The sequence below is a fragment of the Muscardinus avellanarius genome, assembly GCF_963383645.1.
Source record: "Muscardinus avellanarius genome assembly, chromosome: 5".
Taxonomy (NCBI): Eukaryota; Metazoa; Chordata; class Mammalia; order Rodentia; family Gliridae; genus Muscardinus; species Muscardinus avellanarius.
The window spans coordinates 105,846,684-105,863,626 of NC_137790.1; the positions used below are offsets into that span (position 1 = coordinate 105,846,684).

A 16,943-nucleotide genomic window follows, 5' to 3' on the forward strand; every position below is an offset into this window, starting at 1 on the left:
AATAAAAAATAGGGCTGGGGAAGTAGATTGGAGGTAGAATACCCTTGGGTTCAATCCCCAGCATCACACATACACACACATACAAATGGATTTAACCACATGATCCCTTTGCTACTAAGAATATTAATTAAGCCTTTCTTTTTATCCTCCACCATAGCACCTGCTAACTTACACCAGACATTTTATGAAATTTCTGAATGCTGGAAAAAAAGGCTATGTAATAAAATATTTCTTTAGTATACTGAGGATCAGAAGAATAAGAGGGAAAGAGAGAACAAGGTGTTTTTCGGGTTTTCTTTTTTCTTTTTCCTGAGCTAAATCACTGAGGCTGTCCTTGAACCTGTGATGCACTTGTCTCAGCCTCCCAAGTCCTGGGATTACAAGTGTGTGTCTCACTGAGTTGTTAAGGGCCTTTGCTAAATTGCTGAGGCTAATCTCAAACCTTCTATCCTCCTATGTCAGCTTCCAGCTTCAAGAGGTAAAAATCCTGACATGTTTTCATCAGCTTATTGGCATCATAAGTATCTTATACAAAACAAATATCTGAAATCAAAGTAGATTTGTTTTCTCCTGTCTTCCTCTCAACAGAGGGACCAAGAGAGTAAACTGGTGATTCATATTTGATGGTATAATATAGTTGAATGTCAGGAAAAAAAAACTCTGTTGCCTTCATAGTAAAAGGAAAGGAAAACAACGCTAAGCTAAATTAGCTTGTGGGGAAATGACTTCAAAAGCTACTTTCTGCTTGTAATCCCAGCGCTTGGGAGGCTGAGACAGGAGGATCGCACAGATTCGAAGCCAGGCTCAGCTACTTAGTGAGGCTCTCAGCAACTTAGTGAGACCCTGTTTCCAAATAAAATATAAAATAGGGCTGGGAGTGTAGCCCGGAAGTAGAAAGCCCTGGGTTCTACTCCCTACCCATACCAAAAAAAACAAAAACAAAAAAAACAAACCTACTTTCTAAGTCGAAAAGGAGCTGTAGGTAGCTATCTGTGTTTATTAAATGCATCTTATTTGTTTTAGTTCTCCATTGCTGTGCAATAGATTATTCCAAAACTAGAGGCTAGAGAAAACACATGTGTCTCATCTCAGTCTCTGAGGCTCAGGAATCCAGGAGTGACTGTAGCTAGGGCTCAGGATCTTTTATGAGCTGCTGTCAAGGTGTGGGAGTGATTACACTTCATTTACCTGTAAAGTATGTGGTTGTTGGCAGACTTGAGAAGGCTTATTACCAAGTTTGGCCACGTGGGGCTGTCCATGGGACTGGCTTCCTAAAGATGTGACCCAAAGAAAATGCCAGAGAGCACCAGGCAGAAAACACAACAGTGACCTTGCATCATGTCTTTAGTAAGTTCTTCACTAGGAAAGATCCAGTAAATCTGGGTGTGGTGGCATAGGACATTAATCCTGGGACATGGGAGGTTGAGACAAGAGGATTCCAAGTTAGAGGCCAGTCTCAAAAACTTAGCAAGGCCCTCAGTAACTTAGTGAGCCCTTGTTTAAAAATAGAAACTTTAGCTGGGTGTGGTGGTGCACACTTGTAATCCCAGCATTCGGGAAGCTGAAACCGGAGGATCGTGGTTTGTGGACAGCCTCAGCTACTTAGGCCCTCCGCAACTTAGTGAGACCTTGTTTCAAAATAAAGAATAAAAATAGGGCAGGGGATGTGGCTCGAAGGTCAAATGCCCCTGGGTTCCATCCCAGACCCGCAAAAAAAACCAAAACAAAACAAAAACAAAAACAAAAAACAGTAAAAATAAAAACTTTTGCAGCATTCAGTGTACCAGTATTGGGAATGGCCTAGGAAGATTTGAGAAAGCTATGATTAGTAATATATTTCAAAAATTGGGTGAGGGGCAAATCTATGCGAGGACTTGGTTTCTGCCTAAAAGCAGGCAACTATTCCAATGTAGCTAAAAGTAATTAACAAGTTAATAGGAGAAGAAAACTAGGCCTGTCTCTATCTAAAGACAGATAAAAAAATAAATGAAAACTTTTGAACTGGGCATGGTGGCACATGCTTGTAATCGTAGTACTTGGGAGGCTGAGACAGGAGGATTGGAGGTTCAAGGCCAGCCTCAGCTACTTTGTGAGGCCCTCGTCAACTTAGTAGACCCTATTTCAAAATAAACAATAAAAAATAGGGCTGAGAGTACTTGGGAGGCTGAGAAAGGAGGATCACAGGTTTGCAGCCTCAACTACTTGCTGAGGCCTTCTGCAACAGTTAGAATGTGTTTTTAAAAAACAATAGGACTGGGGTGTAGCTCAGAGATTGAATGCCCCTGGGTTCCATCCCCGGTACTGGAAAAAAAAAAAGGGACTGGGGAGTGTAGCTCAGAGTTAGAATGCCCCTGGGCTCAATCTCCAGTACTATAAAAATAAATAAATAAATAAATAAATAAATAAATAAATAAATGCATACATACATAAAAAAAAAACCTTTTAAACAGGGGTTTGGGGTGTAGCTCAAAAGTAGAATTCCACTGGATTCAAGCCTCATAGAGAGCTGGGCATGGTGGCACATGCTTGTAATCCCAGCATTTGGGAGGCTGAGACAGGAGGATCGTGGTTCACAGACAACCTCAGCTACTTAGCGAGGCCCTCGGCAACTTAGTGAGACCCTGTTTCAAAATAAAGAATAAAAAGTAGGGCAGGGGCTGTAGCTCAGTGGTAAAATGCCCCTGGGTTCTATCCCCAGACCCCCCACACACACACAAAAATCCTCATAGAAACATTCAACTGTAGTGTAGCTTCCGTGATGTTTGCGAATTCTTTCCATTTTTCTTCCAAAGAAAAGTCTCCAGCTCCTTGGAGCTAGGGTCATTTCAGCCCTGGCAGGAAGTTGGTAGGACAAACTCCAGGAGGTTGGTCTTCTCTCTCCTGTGTCCTTCCTGTGGTCCAGGGAAACTCTCACGTGCCCTTGCTAACATCTTAGACTCTGAAAACTGGTGAAGATATCTCCTGCTTCTGGACGGTTTTTAATTCCTCACATTGTCCTGCTGGATTCCTTGAGGAACTGTGTTCTGGGAACACGGGATGGTTACCATCTCACCATAGAAGTTAGAATCCCAAAGAGGGGCTGTGTCTGCTGATTGATGCACAGCTTGTCTTGTAGGCGTAGAAAGGGAAAGAGTTTTCTTGTACAACAGACTTCCCACATGCTGAGAGACCTTCGAAGACAAAATAATTATAGTAAGTGTAGCAGGGTGTTGTGGCACAGGCTGTAATACCAGTACTTGTGAGGCTGAGACAAGAGGATCGTAGGTTCGTGGCCAACCTCAGTTACTTAGTGAGGCCCTCCGCAACTTGGTGAGACTGTTACGGATTGGGAGACTATGGTTTGAGGAAACTGTTCCCCGGGAACCCCTGCGAGGGTCCCGGACACACTTTTCCCCAACCCGTAACAAAATCCAAAAATGACCCAAAACAGAAAATGATCGCGGGTTCTTGTCCTAAGCTAAGAACAAATATGCATAGCTTGGACAGCTGCTGAAGATTTAAAGAAGTTTATTAAAAGATAGAAATACAGAAAATAGAAATACGGCCCCATGCCAAAATGGCATGAGGGGGTGACTCAAAATGAATACACCAAAGGGCTTACATGTTGACCGGACTTTTATACCCATGACCTCCATCTTGTTTGCGTGACTCTGACGTAGAGAACATCCCTGTAAGGTACCTCCCCTAGCAAGGTGTGGTGAGGTGTCTCCTTTCATGAAGGGCAAGGTCAAACCCTGCCCCATCCTCCCTAGATCATGTAGATCTGTCTCTTTAGAAAGAGGAAGCCCTTGCTCTCCTCTATTGACTTGTTAATTACTTTGAGCTAGGTGATTTACACTGCCTGTTTTAGGCAGAAACCAAGTTCTTTCTTTACCCATGTCTACTGCCATTTTGACACAACTATTTTGAAATATACCAATTATTTTCTTTTGAAATATATTAATAATCAGAGCTTTCCCAAATCTTCCTAGGCCATTCCAACACTGGTACAGAGACCATGTTTCAAAATAAAGAATAAATAATAGGGCTGGGGTGGAATGCTCCTGGGTGGTTTAATCCCCAGTTCCGAAAAAAGAAAAAAAGATATATATATATATATATATATATATATATATATATATATATATATATATATATATAGTAATTAAGTCTATGAATTCTTTTGAGAGCCCAGCACTAACCACAGATGGTAGGGAGTCTGAGATAATTTCAGGCATGTATACAGTAGTGTGAGTTCTTAGAGCCGGGAAGGACTGTAGGGCCTTTTTTCCCCCCTTTCAGAATCATATAGTGGTAGGGCCAGGCATGGTGGCACAGGCTTGTAATCCCAGCATTTGGGAGGCCGAGACCAGAGGATTGCGGTTCGTGCACAGCGTCAGTTACTTAGGGAGGCCCTTCACAACTCAGCGAGACCCTGTTTCAAAAACTAAAAAGACTAAAGCCAGGTGTGGTGGCACATGCTTGTAATTCCAGCACTTGGGAGGCTGAGACAGGAGCATCACACAGGTTCGAAGCCAGCCTCAGCTACTTAGTGAGGCTCTCAGCAACTTAGTGAGACCCTGTTTCCAAATAAAGTATAAAATAGGTCTGGGAGTACAGCCTGGAGGTAGAAAAACCCCTTGGTTCCACCCTCAGTAACACACACACACACACACACACACACAGACACACACACACGTAAAAGACTAAACAAATAGGGCTGGGGGTGTAACTCAGAGGTCCAAGGCCCCTGGGTTCCATTCTTAGTGCCGAAAAAAAAAAAAATAGGGCTGGGGTATAGTTTGGAGGTAGAATGCCCCTGGATTCAATCCCCAGCACCACACACACACAAAATCACATCTGGGTATCTGGGTGACCTCGCTTTCCAGGTCCCCTTTTTGTGGATCATCTGCACTCGGAATGACACTCCGAGTGCACTCCAACCTGCCCTTCTCCAGGGTTCTCAGAAGAGATCGATCCCACTAATAGGGACAGGACTCTGCAGCTGGGACAGGAGGCCCCGGAGCCCCGGAAGCCAGAAGTGGAGGTGGGGCAGAGATGTCCTGAGAGGACTGACACTCTCCTGCCTCACTAGCGCCCACCCCAAGACAGGGCTACTTAAATACCCTCACTCCTTTTCTCTCCACTGACCTATCAGCCCCTCCCCCACAGTATCCCTAGGCAGACCTAGCCTAAGGGCGTCAATTAATTAAAAGGTGCCTGGATTTATACTCCTCTAGGGGTGCTGGAAAGCAGGCTGGAAGAAGCGCTTCCCCCTCCTAGCATGAGAAGTTAACTAAGCCCAGCTGCCCAGGTTGCAGGATTCAAGGACCAGGGTAGGGGACCCACCAGGTCAAAGCCTCTAATCTCCAGCTTGCCGGCCAAGGTCTTTGTACATGGGACCAGATTAGCACTCCCCCTCCGGCCTGGGGAACAAGGCCATGCTAATCTGCTCTCCAGGCAGATTCCTCAGTGCAGAGATAAGCCTGGCCCAGCCAAGGTGGGTGGGAAAGGCAGCCCTAGGGAACGAACACATACCATAAGGAGATAAGCAGTCTTTAGCAGGCTCTGACGTGTATGGATGCATGTACTTGTTTGTCCTTGTATCTGATTGGTTGTATTCTAAGGTTGGCGGGCTCGGACTTTTGGCGGGCCCTGACGTGTGTGACCACTCCCTCCTGGGGCTATAAAGTCAGACTGTGGAGTGAGCTCTGGGTCGAAACCCCGACCATTTAGTGTCTTGGTCTTGACCCCTGGCTTACCAGGACAGAGCTGCAGCACAATAATCCTCGCTAGCATTTTACATCTCTTGTGAGTCCTTCGTTATTTGGGTTGGTGGGCGATTCTCGGACCCTTCATATGGGGGCTCGTCCGGGATAAGCCCCTTCCCCATTTAGCAAACGGCACCAAGGGGCAGAGGTTTCATTTTGGAGCCCTCAGGCTGCGAGACATCATTGTAAGTCCTGGTATGAGACAAGGGAAAAGGCTTGGGCATCAGGACGCTGTGTTAGGCCCTTGTGACCCTTGATCGAGTCAGGAGGCAACGGCCTCAGATGGGGGAAAAGGCTTGGGCGGCAGGACGCTGTGGTAAGGCCCTTGTGACGCCCTGGGCTGGAGGAACAGGCTTGGGTATAAAGTCCCTTGTTTGAGCTATAGAAAGGGCCCTATAGTGAAGCAACTAATGTGACCAATCAGAGGGTATGTAATACTGGAGGACGGAGCCTCTTTAAAACGCAGGAGGTACATAAACAAATGTATCAAAGTAAATCACCAAAGAAGTGTGGGATGGAGGGAGGGGGAGGGAATGGGATGGGGGCTGGAGGAGGGCTAATTGGATGATGTGTGCTTGTATATCCTCTCAAGTCTTGTACTCCAATGTGATTGATATATGACTACAATGCACCAATTTAAAAAATAAATTAATTAAAAAAAATAAAACAGAAATATAAGATATGATGATAAAAAAAAATAAAGTCCCTTGTGACCTCCAGTGGTGGTGCTGACCAGGGCCCCTAGCCCGAAGTGGTGGTGCTGACCTGGGCCCCTAGCCAAGGCCCTGACGCCGGGACGCCGGGTCGGAAGTTGAAGACCAGTGACCTCCAATAGGAGGCTCTCGGTGGAAGTCTCTCTGTGAGAGGGGGAGCTCCATTCTTGAGTTTCTTCATGAGAAGGGAGTTAGAATGTCCTCTGTGCTCAAACAAAGAAGGTTTTGAGAGAGGAACAGTGTCCTCTGTGCTTGAGCAAAGAAGGAATCCTGGCATCCAACGAAGAAGTCGATCTGCCACCGGTGAAGTGGACTCCATTCGGCCTCATCAAGGATCCTAACTGTGAGTGTGTGAGTGTGAAAAGGACCGGTCCATATGATTGAAGAAAGTGGAGTGAATGGAAACAATTGGGATTTGTGATTGGATTTGCAATTTTGTTGTTTTTGTTGTATGTTATTTTGGAGTATTGGTACCAGTAAATGTTTTATAATCAGTGGTTAATTATAATTCTTCTAAATTTAGAAATTGCTCTTTTAATTATAGTGATAATTTGCATGCTTAAGTTTTTATGATATCCATTTAATATTCATTGATTGCTATTCTAAGGTATTTGGCTAGGGAAACAGCCGATATTGGGTGGGGTTGAGCAACGACATCTGTTAAAGATAAATTCTAACAGTCCGCCAGGGGAGTGCACATAAGGGGTGGTCGCCCAGCTCTCCGGACTAGCCTACCTCTGCTAGAGAGGGCAGGTTTGCCTGAGACATCATGGAGGTATACGGCACTAGGATAACAACCTGGTGAAGTCCCCTCCTTAATACAGCACACTTACAGACCTGAAACACTAGGAGAGCCCATCCCAGACTCTGGTCTAGGTGAAGGACTTCTACCGATTGCCCAGGTAGTTTTCCGACCACCTGTAGCCCTTAAGGACTGGGGGGAGCAATTCGGGATGAAGGATTAGCTGCCAGAGTTCTAAAATCATACCCCTAGACTTATAACTCCCCCATCCCACTCGGCTGAGAATAATAAGGATTTTGGTTATAAAGCTTTGTAAATACAGTATTAAGTGGCTTTAAGAGAAAAATATAGAATAAGTTGTTTAATTTTAACAACGGGACAAGCACACATAACTCCCAAAGGTCTCGTCCTCTCCCACTTTTCTGAGGTACAGAAGGAGGCTCGGGAAATGGGCCTGGCTATCAAGATATGATTGGATAAGCTAGCTAAGATGGTAGGAGGGGTCGACCTTCATGGTAAGGAGACACCTTGCCACACCTGGTTGGGGGAGGTACCTTTCAGGGTTAAGGGGAGGTACCTTACAGGGATGTTTACTACATCAGAGTCACACAAACAAGATGGAGGTCATGGGTATAAAAGGCCAAGTCCACGTGTAAGCCCTGGGGTGTACTCATTCGAGTTATCCCCTCATGCCATTTTGGCATGGGGCTGTATTTCTATCTCCTGTGTTTCTATCTTTTCCTCTTTTTCTGTTTTTGTTTCTTTGGGGAGTTTTTGGGAAATTATTCCCAGGGGTCTAACGAGAATCCCTGGGGAAAGTTTCGCCAATCCATAACATTTTTGGCACCAAACGTCTTGGGTCAACGCGGAGCACGTGGCTCAGTAATTTTCATGGGGCTTTTTGGCCTGTGGGCCAGTGGGGAACAGCAGCAGTTTTAGCTCCAGCCAGTGAGCTGTTGAGCTTTAAAACAACTATAGAGCAGCCTTTGCATCACTGCAGCTCTGAATGTGACTTCCAGGGCATCTCGCTGGTGGTCCTAGTACCACTGCACCCCAAAAGGTATGTACCTTCCTGGAGCGAGAAGGAGTTCCCCCAGAATGACCGTGATCGTCCAGCGTCTGGGAGGCAATTCTGGTTCGTGGGAAACCCCCCGACCAAGGGAGTAGCCCACGGTCGAATCCCCTCCAGGAAGAAACCCCTTTAAATAGCGTAGGCTTGATAGGCCCAATGAATGCCCACATCACAGATGGGACACTTTTAAAATCCCTATACAAGTTTACATCTAAAAGAAAAGCCCATGGCCCACCTCCAGAAAAAAAAAATTCCCAAACAGGAAACGCCAGCTAGCAACCATTTCTAAATGGCAGTGAGTTCCCCCACTTCCCCCCAGCAATGGGAAACAGGTTCTATAGCTTATCTTCAGTTGTTTCTCTTCTTAGGGACCATCTGAATACAAGGTTGGGGCTATTATGACAACTTTGGCAAAAACAGAATCTAAAGAACGAATAGGACAGAACAAACAGGAAGAGAGCCTTGTGGGAGCCACTGCACCCGCAGAATCCCCTCTCATGCCCACGGGATCGAACCAGACCAAGGTCCCTCCATATCAGGGTAGCAACCACGGTATGCGGGAGACCCAGGAGGTGCCCAATGCTCGGGGGCAGAGAGGGATATTTCCTCTTGCGCGTCAGTGGGCGGGGGGAGTGCTTCTTCCAGCCTGCTTCCCAGCACCCCTACACTCCTTTGCTGCATTTTGTCTCCCATGCGACTCCCACTCAATTTCAACTTTGCACCCACGACACCCCCAGTCCTCCACCAGTCTTTCTCCTGGCTGAGGCCAGGATTCTTTTTTTTTTTTTGTTTGTTTTCTTTTTGGTATGGGGGAATCGAACCCAGGGGCATTCTATCTTCAAGCTACATCCTCTGGCCCTTTTACTTTTTATTTTGAAGCTGGCCTTAAAGCTGTGATTCTCCTGTCTCAGTTCCCAAGTACCATGATTACAGGTGTGTGCCAGAATTCTTTAGGTGGCATAAACCCATGGCTGGTCACCAGAGGGACAGGAAGGAGGTTGCTCTGTGGCCCAGGCCTGGATGCGAGCACTGAGATCCTACACGGGGCTTCAGCTGCTCTGCTAACACCTGACCCTGCATGGAACCCAGGCCACCCAGTCACAGCTCCGGCCTCCCACTGCCTCTGTTCTGATAACAATGATCTCAGTTCCCAAGCCCAGCATTGTTTCTTCTCCCACCCTCCTTCTTGTTCATGGGTACTAAGTTTCTACTTGGAGTTGGGGTGGGGTCCTTCCTGGCTGCCTGCTATCATGGGGTATTGTCCTTATTCTCCAGTTTGGAAGCTGAGATTTTGTTATGTTATGAACTCTTCCCTAGTCATGTAATAGCAAAATTAAAAAGGAGGCAAACTGTAAAGAAAGGAGAAAAATATAGTTTTAAGATTTAGAAACTTAATTATCTTCACCCTGCAATGTCTGCTCTTTCTTAGGCTAAAGCCCTTAATAGGCCACACTTTTCATCACAATGGCCCAGGTGGCCTGTCCTTTCTTAGGCTACAGTACTCAATAGGCCCATACTTTTAAAGTAATTGCTTGCTGCGATTTGTGGTAGACCAAGGATCTCTCCCAAAATTCTGACCTTAGGTTCAGCCCAGGTGTCACCCAGCACCTGACCAAAACACCAAGACCTTGTGTTCCAGAAAAGCTAAACTGCATATCAGATAACTAACTGCAAGTTTCTGCTTCTGTAAACCTGCTTGCTTATTTTAGCATAATAGATGGATCACCAGCTTGTGATTTTTCTCCCTTATAAACCCCTACCCCCCCAGCCTGTGCACCCCTCCAGTCAGATTCCTAGACTGAGGGCTCCGCCACTGGCCAGCTAATAAAGGCTTCAGTTGGCACATTCCCCTGGACCCTCATTTATCGCTGAACCTGCCTACAGCAGTCACCTTCTGAAACTTCCAGATGTTACTCAGAGCCTTCCAACTGCTACTTCAATCCCCCAGGACACTAGGACTGCTCTGTTTTATTGACATCTGTCATCAGCTGGACCTTCCCCTGCTTCTGTGGCAGCTCTGTCCTGTTCTGGTGGCAGATGGTGCCTGAAATATAGCAGCTCAGCTGGGCTTGAGGAGGTATGCACATGCTCAGACGGGATTGCCAAAAACTGAGTGATGTAACAAAGCCAAAAAAAATTATTTTTTTTTTTTGCAGTAAATGAGGGTCCAGGGGAATGTGCCAACTGAAGCCTTTATTAGCTGGCCAGTGGCGGAGCCCTCAGTCTAGAACCCAGGGGCTTTCTGTCTCCGAGCTACACCCCCAGCCCCATTTTTTATTCTTTATTTTGAAACAGGGTCTCTGAGCTGCAGAGGACCTCACTAAGTAGCTGAGGTTAGCCTCAAACCCTGATCTTCCTGTCTCAGCCCCCGCCCCCCCAAATGTGGGATTACAAGCATGCACCACCACGCCCAGCTTTGCAACTTTTTTTTTTCTAGTACTGGAGATTGAATTCAGAGTTCTACCTCTGAGCCACACCTCCAGCCCTATTTTTATTTATGTTTATTTTTTTATCTTTTGGTGGTACTGGGGTTCCTGGAAGCCCTTTTACCTCTGGGCTACACTCCCAGACCTATTTTTTTTAAATATATTTTTATTTGGAAACAGGGTCTCTTAAGCCAGCGTGGCTGGCTTCGAACCTGCGCGATCCTCCTGTCTCCGCCTCCCAAGCGCGGGGATTACAGGATTACAAGCGTGCGCCACCACGCCTGGCCTCCAGCCCTATTTTTAATCCTTTATTTTGAAATAGGGTCTCACTAAGCTGTGATGTACCTCACTAAGTAGCTGAGGCTGGCTGGGAACCTGTGATCCTCTTGTCTCAGCCTTACAAGTACTGGGATTACAAGCATGTGCCACCACATTGAGGAGGTAGAAAAGAAGTAGGCAGGTAGGGAAGAGGCTTCGGTAGAAAAACTTAATTTCCTGAGGGGCAACAAATACTAATTAACTTCCAAGGCTCCTAAAAAGAGACCAGCCCTTCCAAGTTTCAGAGATAAGAATGGCCAAAGCTTCATAAAACCATCTGTTTACTAATCAACAAACCCTGGAGACATCCCTGGAGCAAGCCTGACACCTCTACTGAAAGAAGGAGACCCCTCAAGGACATGCAAATACCCTATGCAAATTTTAAGAACTGCCTCCCAGACTCCAAGTAACAGAGGACTTACAGAGATATATAAACCCCTAGACCAGTCACCAGGATGGTTACCCACTCTGGGAACCCCTCCCTGTTGGAGAACTTTTCTCTCTCTTGCAGGTCACGTTAGCTTTGAGAGAAGGTGGGGTGCAATTAAATGCACTTGGCCTGGCCTACACTCGGGTAGTGACCTAAAGGCCTCTGCTGGACATCAAGGCCGACCAGGGCCCCTAGGGGTGACCTGCACTTCTTTTCTGGCAGATCACGTGGACTTTGGGAGAAAGCAGCTTGCAACTGAAGGCATTTGGCTTGGGATACCCTCAAGTATTGTCCTGAAGGCAGCTGCTGGGCACCAGAGTCCCAACAGCCCTTAGGGGTGTTCTGCCACTTTCCCGATTCTCTGCTGTTTCCAATAAACTTCTTGCTCCCCTTCCTGCTGTCTGCGGGTGTCATTCTTTGCTCGCCGCAGAGAAGAATCCGGTAAGGAAACGCAGTGTTTCTTCTCAAGAAACTGTTAAGTTGGGTCCTGTACTCATGTGACTTTGTGTCACATGACCTCTGCAGGGCAAGGGAGGGGCTGAAACCCCCGCGAGAATTGGGCATTCCCGCGAGTAAACCCTCATCTCGCGAGATGCATGCCTTTAAAAGGAGAGCCCGCGTCCTCTAGCTTCGGACAGGCGCGCGGGCCCCACAGTGCCTCGCCCTGATCCCCGGGAGAGCCGTGCCATTAAAACTTTACATGCCATGTGTACCAGACCTCTCTCGTGTTTTTCACACTCCGCCGTATGCACATTATTTTTATTTTACTCGCATTTAATTTTTTATTTTACTTATCATTTGGTGCCGAACCGGGAGAACTCTTGGGTTCCTCCCCATTTTTTTTCCTTTTTTTTTTTTTTTCTGTTTTCTCTTTTTATTTTTACTCTCTTTTTGAGCCCCGGACTCTCCGACCCGCCAGCAGCTCGACTGTGAGGTCCCACACCAGCGCTCCGCTTGCAGGCGTTGCTCCCACCACTGCCGCCGCTGCTGCCCCGTGCCTGCCCGGACCGTAAGCCATCTTTTCAGCCCCGCGCTCTCCGGGAGAGCCGGCGGCTTTCTTCCTGCCCCGGGCTCTGCTGAGAGTCCGCGGCCATCTTTCCAGCCCCGAGCTCTGCTGAGAGCTCACAGCCATCTTTTCGGCCCCGCGCTCTGCTGAGAGCTCAAGGCCGTCTTTCCGGCCACGCGCTCTCCGGGAGAGCCGGCGGCCTTCTTCCCGCCCCGGGCTCTGCTGAGAGCTCGCGGCCATCTTTCCAGCCACGAGCTCTGCTGAGAGCTCGCGGCCATCTTTCCAGCCACGAGCTCTGCTGAGAGCTCACGGCCATCTTTTCGGCCCCAAGTTCTGCTGAGAGCCGGTGGCCATCTTTCCAGCCCCGAGCTCTGCTGAGAGCTCACGGCCATCTTTTCAGCCCCGCGCTCTGCTGAGAGCCCGCAGCCATCTTTTCGGCCCCGTGCTCTGCTGAGAGCCAGTGGCCATCTTTTCCCGCCCCATGTGCTCTCTTCCAGAGCGCCGGCGGCCATCTTCCGCGGCCACCACCGCCGGGGCGTGCAGGCTCCACCGGCCGCCAGGCTGCTAGTTCCACCCGCCCGGAGCCAGGCTCCTTGGGTGATGCTGGCACCTGTTCTACTTGCTGACCTCCTGCACGGGCCAGGACCTCTGCCTGCTGCTTGGACCTCCTAAAACCGCCGTTCCCGCCTGCCCACGCTGCCCGCCGCTGGAATGGGACCGCGCCGCCCGCGGACTGCGCCACACGGCGCGCCTATGTCTTCTCCGCGCCTGGCGTTGCTTAGACCCGCCTGCCGGGGCCGCCTGCCTCCTCCATCTAGGTGGCCGCCACTCTGCTAAACAGCCCCCAGCCCGCCAAGTCCAGCCCGCGCTCCAGCTGGTTCCTCCACTCGGACTTGCGCCCTGGCGCCCTTCACCCTGTGCCTGCCCATCCCTGCTGCCTGGGCCTGGCCATTCCGGTAAGCAGCCAGATGGAATTACTGGGGGGGGGGGTCGCCAGCTTTGGCCCGCCATCTTGGACACGTGGAATCACTGGGGGGCCGCCATCTTGGCCTCACCATCTTTAACCCCTCCCATCTCCTGGCCTCACTGGAGGCCTCGCCATCCTTAACCCCTCCCACCTCATGGCCTCACTGGAGGCCTCGCCATCTTTAACCCCTCCCACCTCATGGCCTCACTGGAGGCCTCACAATCTTTAATCCCTCCCACTTTCCACTCCTAACCAATCCTAGGAGTCGGCGGCCATCTTTCCGGCCCGAGCCAGGCAGCTTGGCACTTGCTCTGCCTGCCAACTGCCTGCGTGGGCCAGGACCTCTGCCTGCCGCTTGGACCTCCTAAAGCACCGTTCCAGCTTGGTTCTCCGGTCACCGCCGGGACCTCTGGCCGGTTTGCCCCACCCGCCCCGAGCCAGGCTCACTGGCGGTGCTCCTCGGGGCCCAGCCTCAGCGTCTGGCGCGTGCCTGGAAGCCATTTTGTCTCCACGCCGCCTGCCCGGCAAGCCATGCCGCCTGCGCACCCCCACTGATCCCACCTGCGCCAGCCGCCAGTGCCGTCCACACCAGCCACCGGCATCCACGCGCCCCAGCTCCACCACGCTCCCAGCAGCTTCTCAGCGCTTCTGTCGCAGCCAGCGCTGGCTGGCAACACTTCACTCCGGTAAACTGCCTCCTTCCCTTGGTTAGCGGGTTCCGGACTTGGGTCTTCCGGTCCACTGGGACCCAAAAATCCAAGCGCTTGGTGACCCATTGTCCCCCGGTCCACTGGGACCACCCTGTGGATGATCAGGTCATCCTCCGGTTTTGAGAAGGAATGAAGACGTTCTTCCCTATCTCTTAACCTCTGTTTCCGAACGATTGAGCAGGGAAATCGGGGACGCCCATTTCCTGTTCTTCGTTTCCGCCTGCGAACCAATTATGGGGAGTCGAACCTTTATACTAGCAGATGCCCTGAGAGCCTGTCTGCCTTGATACGAGTTGGGAAATAGGTTGCGGTGGCCCAGGAATAGTTAGGAACTTTTATAAGCGGTCTGGTATCCCTCCAAATGCTCTCCCCCATCAGCTTCCATTTATTTTCCTGCCAGCTGCCATTTTGTGATGGCGCATAGTCACTGCCTGGTGATGTCACAGTCACCATCTTGGCCTGCGCCAGACTGCAATTTTGCTGGGTGGCCCGCTCGGGCGCGCCCTAGGTGCTGCGGGAAATGACAGGCCGGGGCTGGGGCGACACTCTCTGTCTGCCCGTGCGGAGTCCGCGTTGCCATTCTTGCTGGACACCCGTCTCGGGACGAGCTCTTTGTGAGTATAGGTCCGTTGCAGCTGACAGAACCTTAACATAGCATCTAAGTTTTAATTCCAGAGAGAAACAGGCGGAAATGGAGCATACACTCCGACTTTGCCAAAAAGCAGATCCCTGGTAGCTGCCCTTCGGCTGGCGGTGGCGGCTCAGCCCCCTGGAGCGCCACCTAGGTGTGGAGGACTGCAACAACAACTACCTCCAGGAGCCTGCCTCAAGTGGGGCAAAGCCACGCCTACCAATCAGACTGCTCGGCGTGCGGCCAGGAGGGCCACTGGAACAGTGCCCTTGGAAAAGAGTGAGCCCCAGGTGCCTCAACACAGGGGGAGCACCTTTCCAGACCCGGCCCCGCCGCTGGCCCTACTCAGCCTGGCTGAAGACTGATGGCTCCTGGATCCCTCAACCTCCATCCTCTTTGCCAGCTCAGGCCCTTGCCTGTTCAAGCCTCCTCAAGCGCACATCACTAAGCTGTCCAGGGTAACCTCCAATTCGCACTGCAGCTATGCACCCACCTGCACCCCCTTCTGGGGGACTGGACTCCCAACTCCTCCCGGCCTGGGGCCCCTGACGACGCCCCTTGACAGCAGGAAGAAGCTAGAGGGTCCAACGTCATCCATTATCCCTACCATCAAAAGGCCGGAATGTTAAGTTGGGTCCTGCACTCATGTGACTTTGTGTCACATGACCTCTGCATGGCAAGGGAGGGGCTGAAACCCCCGCGAGAATTGGGCATTCCCGCGAGTAAACCCTCATCTCGCGAGATGCATGCCTTTAAAAGGAGAGCCCGCGTCCTCTAGCTTCGGACAGGCGCGCGGGCCCCACGGTGCCTCGCCCTGATCCCCGGGAGAGCCATGCCATTAAAACTTTACATGCAATGTGTACCGGACCTCTCTCGTGTTTTTCACACTCCGCCGTACGCACATTATTTTTATTTTACTCGCATTTAATTTTTTATTTTACTTATCAGAAACCTCACTTCAACATCTGGCTTCATTTTCCATTTTGAAACAGGGTCTTGCTAAGTTGCTGAGGCTGACTTCAAACTTGGTATCCTCCTGTGTCAGCCCCCCAAATACTGGGATTCCAGGCATGCCCTATCATGCCTGGCTCTTTTTTTTTTTTTTTTTTTTGGTGGTACTGTGGTACTGGGGATGGAACCAGGGGCCTTTTACCTCCAGGCTACAGCCCCATCCTATTTTATATTTTGTTTGGAAACAGGGTTTCACTAAGTTGCTGAGAGCCTCACTAAGTAGCTGAGGCTGGCTTTGAACCTGTGCGATCCCTCCTGTCTCAGCCTCCCAAGTACTGGGATTACTAGCCTGCGCCACCACGCCCAGCACTCATTTTAGAGACCTCATTGTTAAACATTTACCAGCATTCCACTGCTTGCCTTCCCCACACACCTAAGAATGTGCATCATCTCTCCAGCACTGCTTCTGGACCCCTTCTCTTCTATGTTGCCCCAACCACAGAAAGAAAAGGCTCAATACAGAGGCTAAACATCATTTATATTACAACAAGATAAAAGCAACATATTTCTCATAAGCGTCACACCATTAATATGTATCTGGTGATGTGAAATCGCCGTACCTGTGATTGGATTTTTAGTGCCGGCCCTAGCTTCAGTCCCATGGTACTCCGAAGATGTTCCTCTGTGAGTAACTGCAAAGTTTCTCCATCAATAGCATGGTCTTTGAATACCTATCAAATACAAAAGGTGTCAGCACTGTTCAAATGTTTTTTAGAAGAAGTTTTTGGCCGGGCATGGTGGCGCACGCTTGTAATCCCAGCATTTGGGAGACTGAGACAGGAGGATGATGGTTCACGGACAGCCTTAGCTACTACTTAGTGAGGCCTTTTGCAACTCAGTGAGTGAGACCCTGTTTCAAAATAAAGAATAAAAAATAGGGTTGGGGGTGTAGCTTAGAGGTAGAATGCCCCTGAGTTCCTTTCCCAGTACCACAAGAAAAAAAAAACTTTTTGGTTCTATATACAGATATTTTAGTTTTGATAGAAACATTAAAGACTGCTTGGGGACAGTACAGAAATTTATAAAACTATCTATCTATCTATCTATCTATCTATCTATCTATCTATCTATCTATCATGGTGCTAGGGATTGAACCCAGGGTCTCACACATGCTGGGCAAGTGCTCTACCACTGAGCTACACTCCCAGCCTCAAACTTATTTTTAGT

The 16,943-nt window shown here is 49.3% G+C and overlaps 1 protein-coding gene across 1 annotated transcript in view; it reads right to left on the reverse strand.

Annotated features, from left to right (window-relative positions):
* The window catches only part of SAMD7 (sterile alpha motif domain containing 7), a gene marked incomplete at both ends in the record, with an annotated part of 63,599 nt that overhangs the window by 13,717 nt on the left and 32,939 nt on the right, over nucleotides 1-16,943 (reverse strand). The window contains 3 exons of the mRNA XM_080696576.1: nucleotides 1,189-1,271; nucleotides 2,991-3,170; nucleotides 16,337-16,447. Coding sequence (XP_080552702.1) covers nucleotides 1,189-1,271; nucleotides 2,991-3,170; nucleotides 16,337-16,447 — 374 coding nt within the window. The remainder of the gene's footprint in view (nucleotides 1-1,188; nucleotides 1,272-2,990; nucleotides 3,171-16,336; nucleotides 16,448-16,943) is intronic.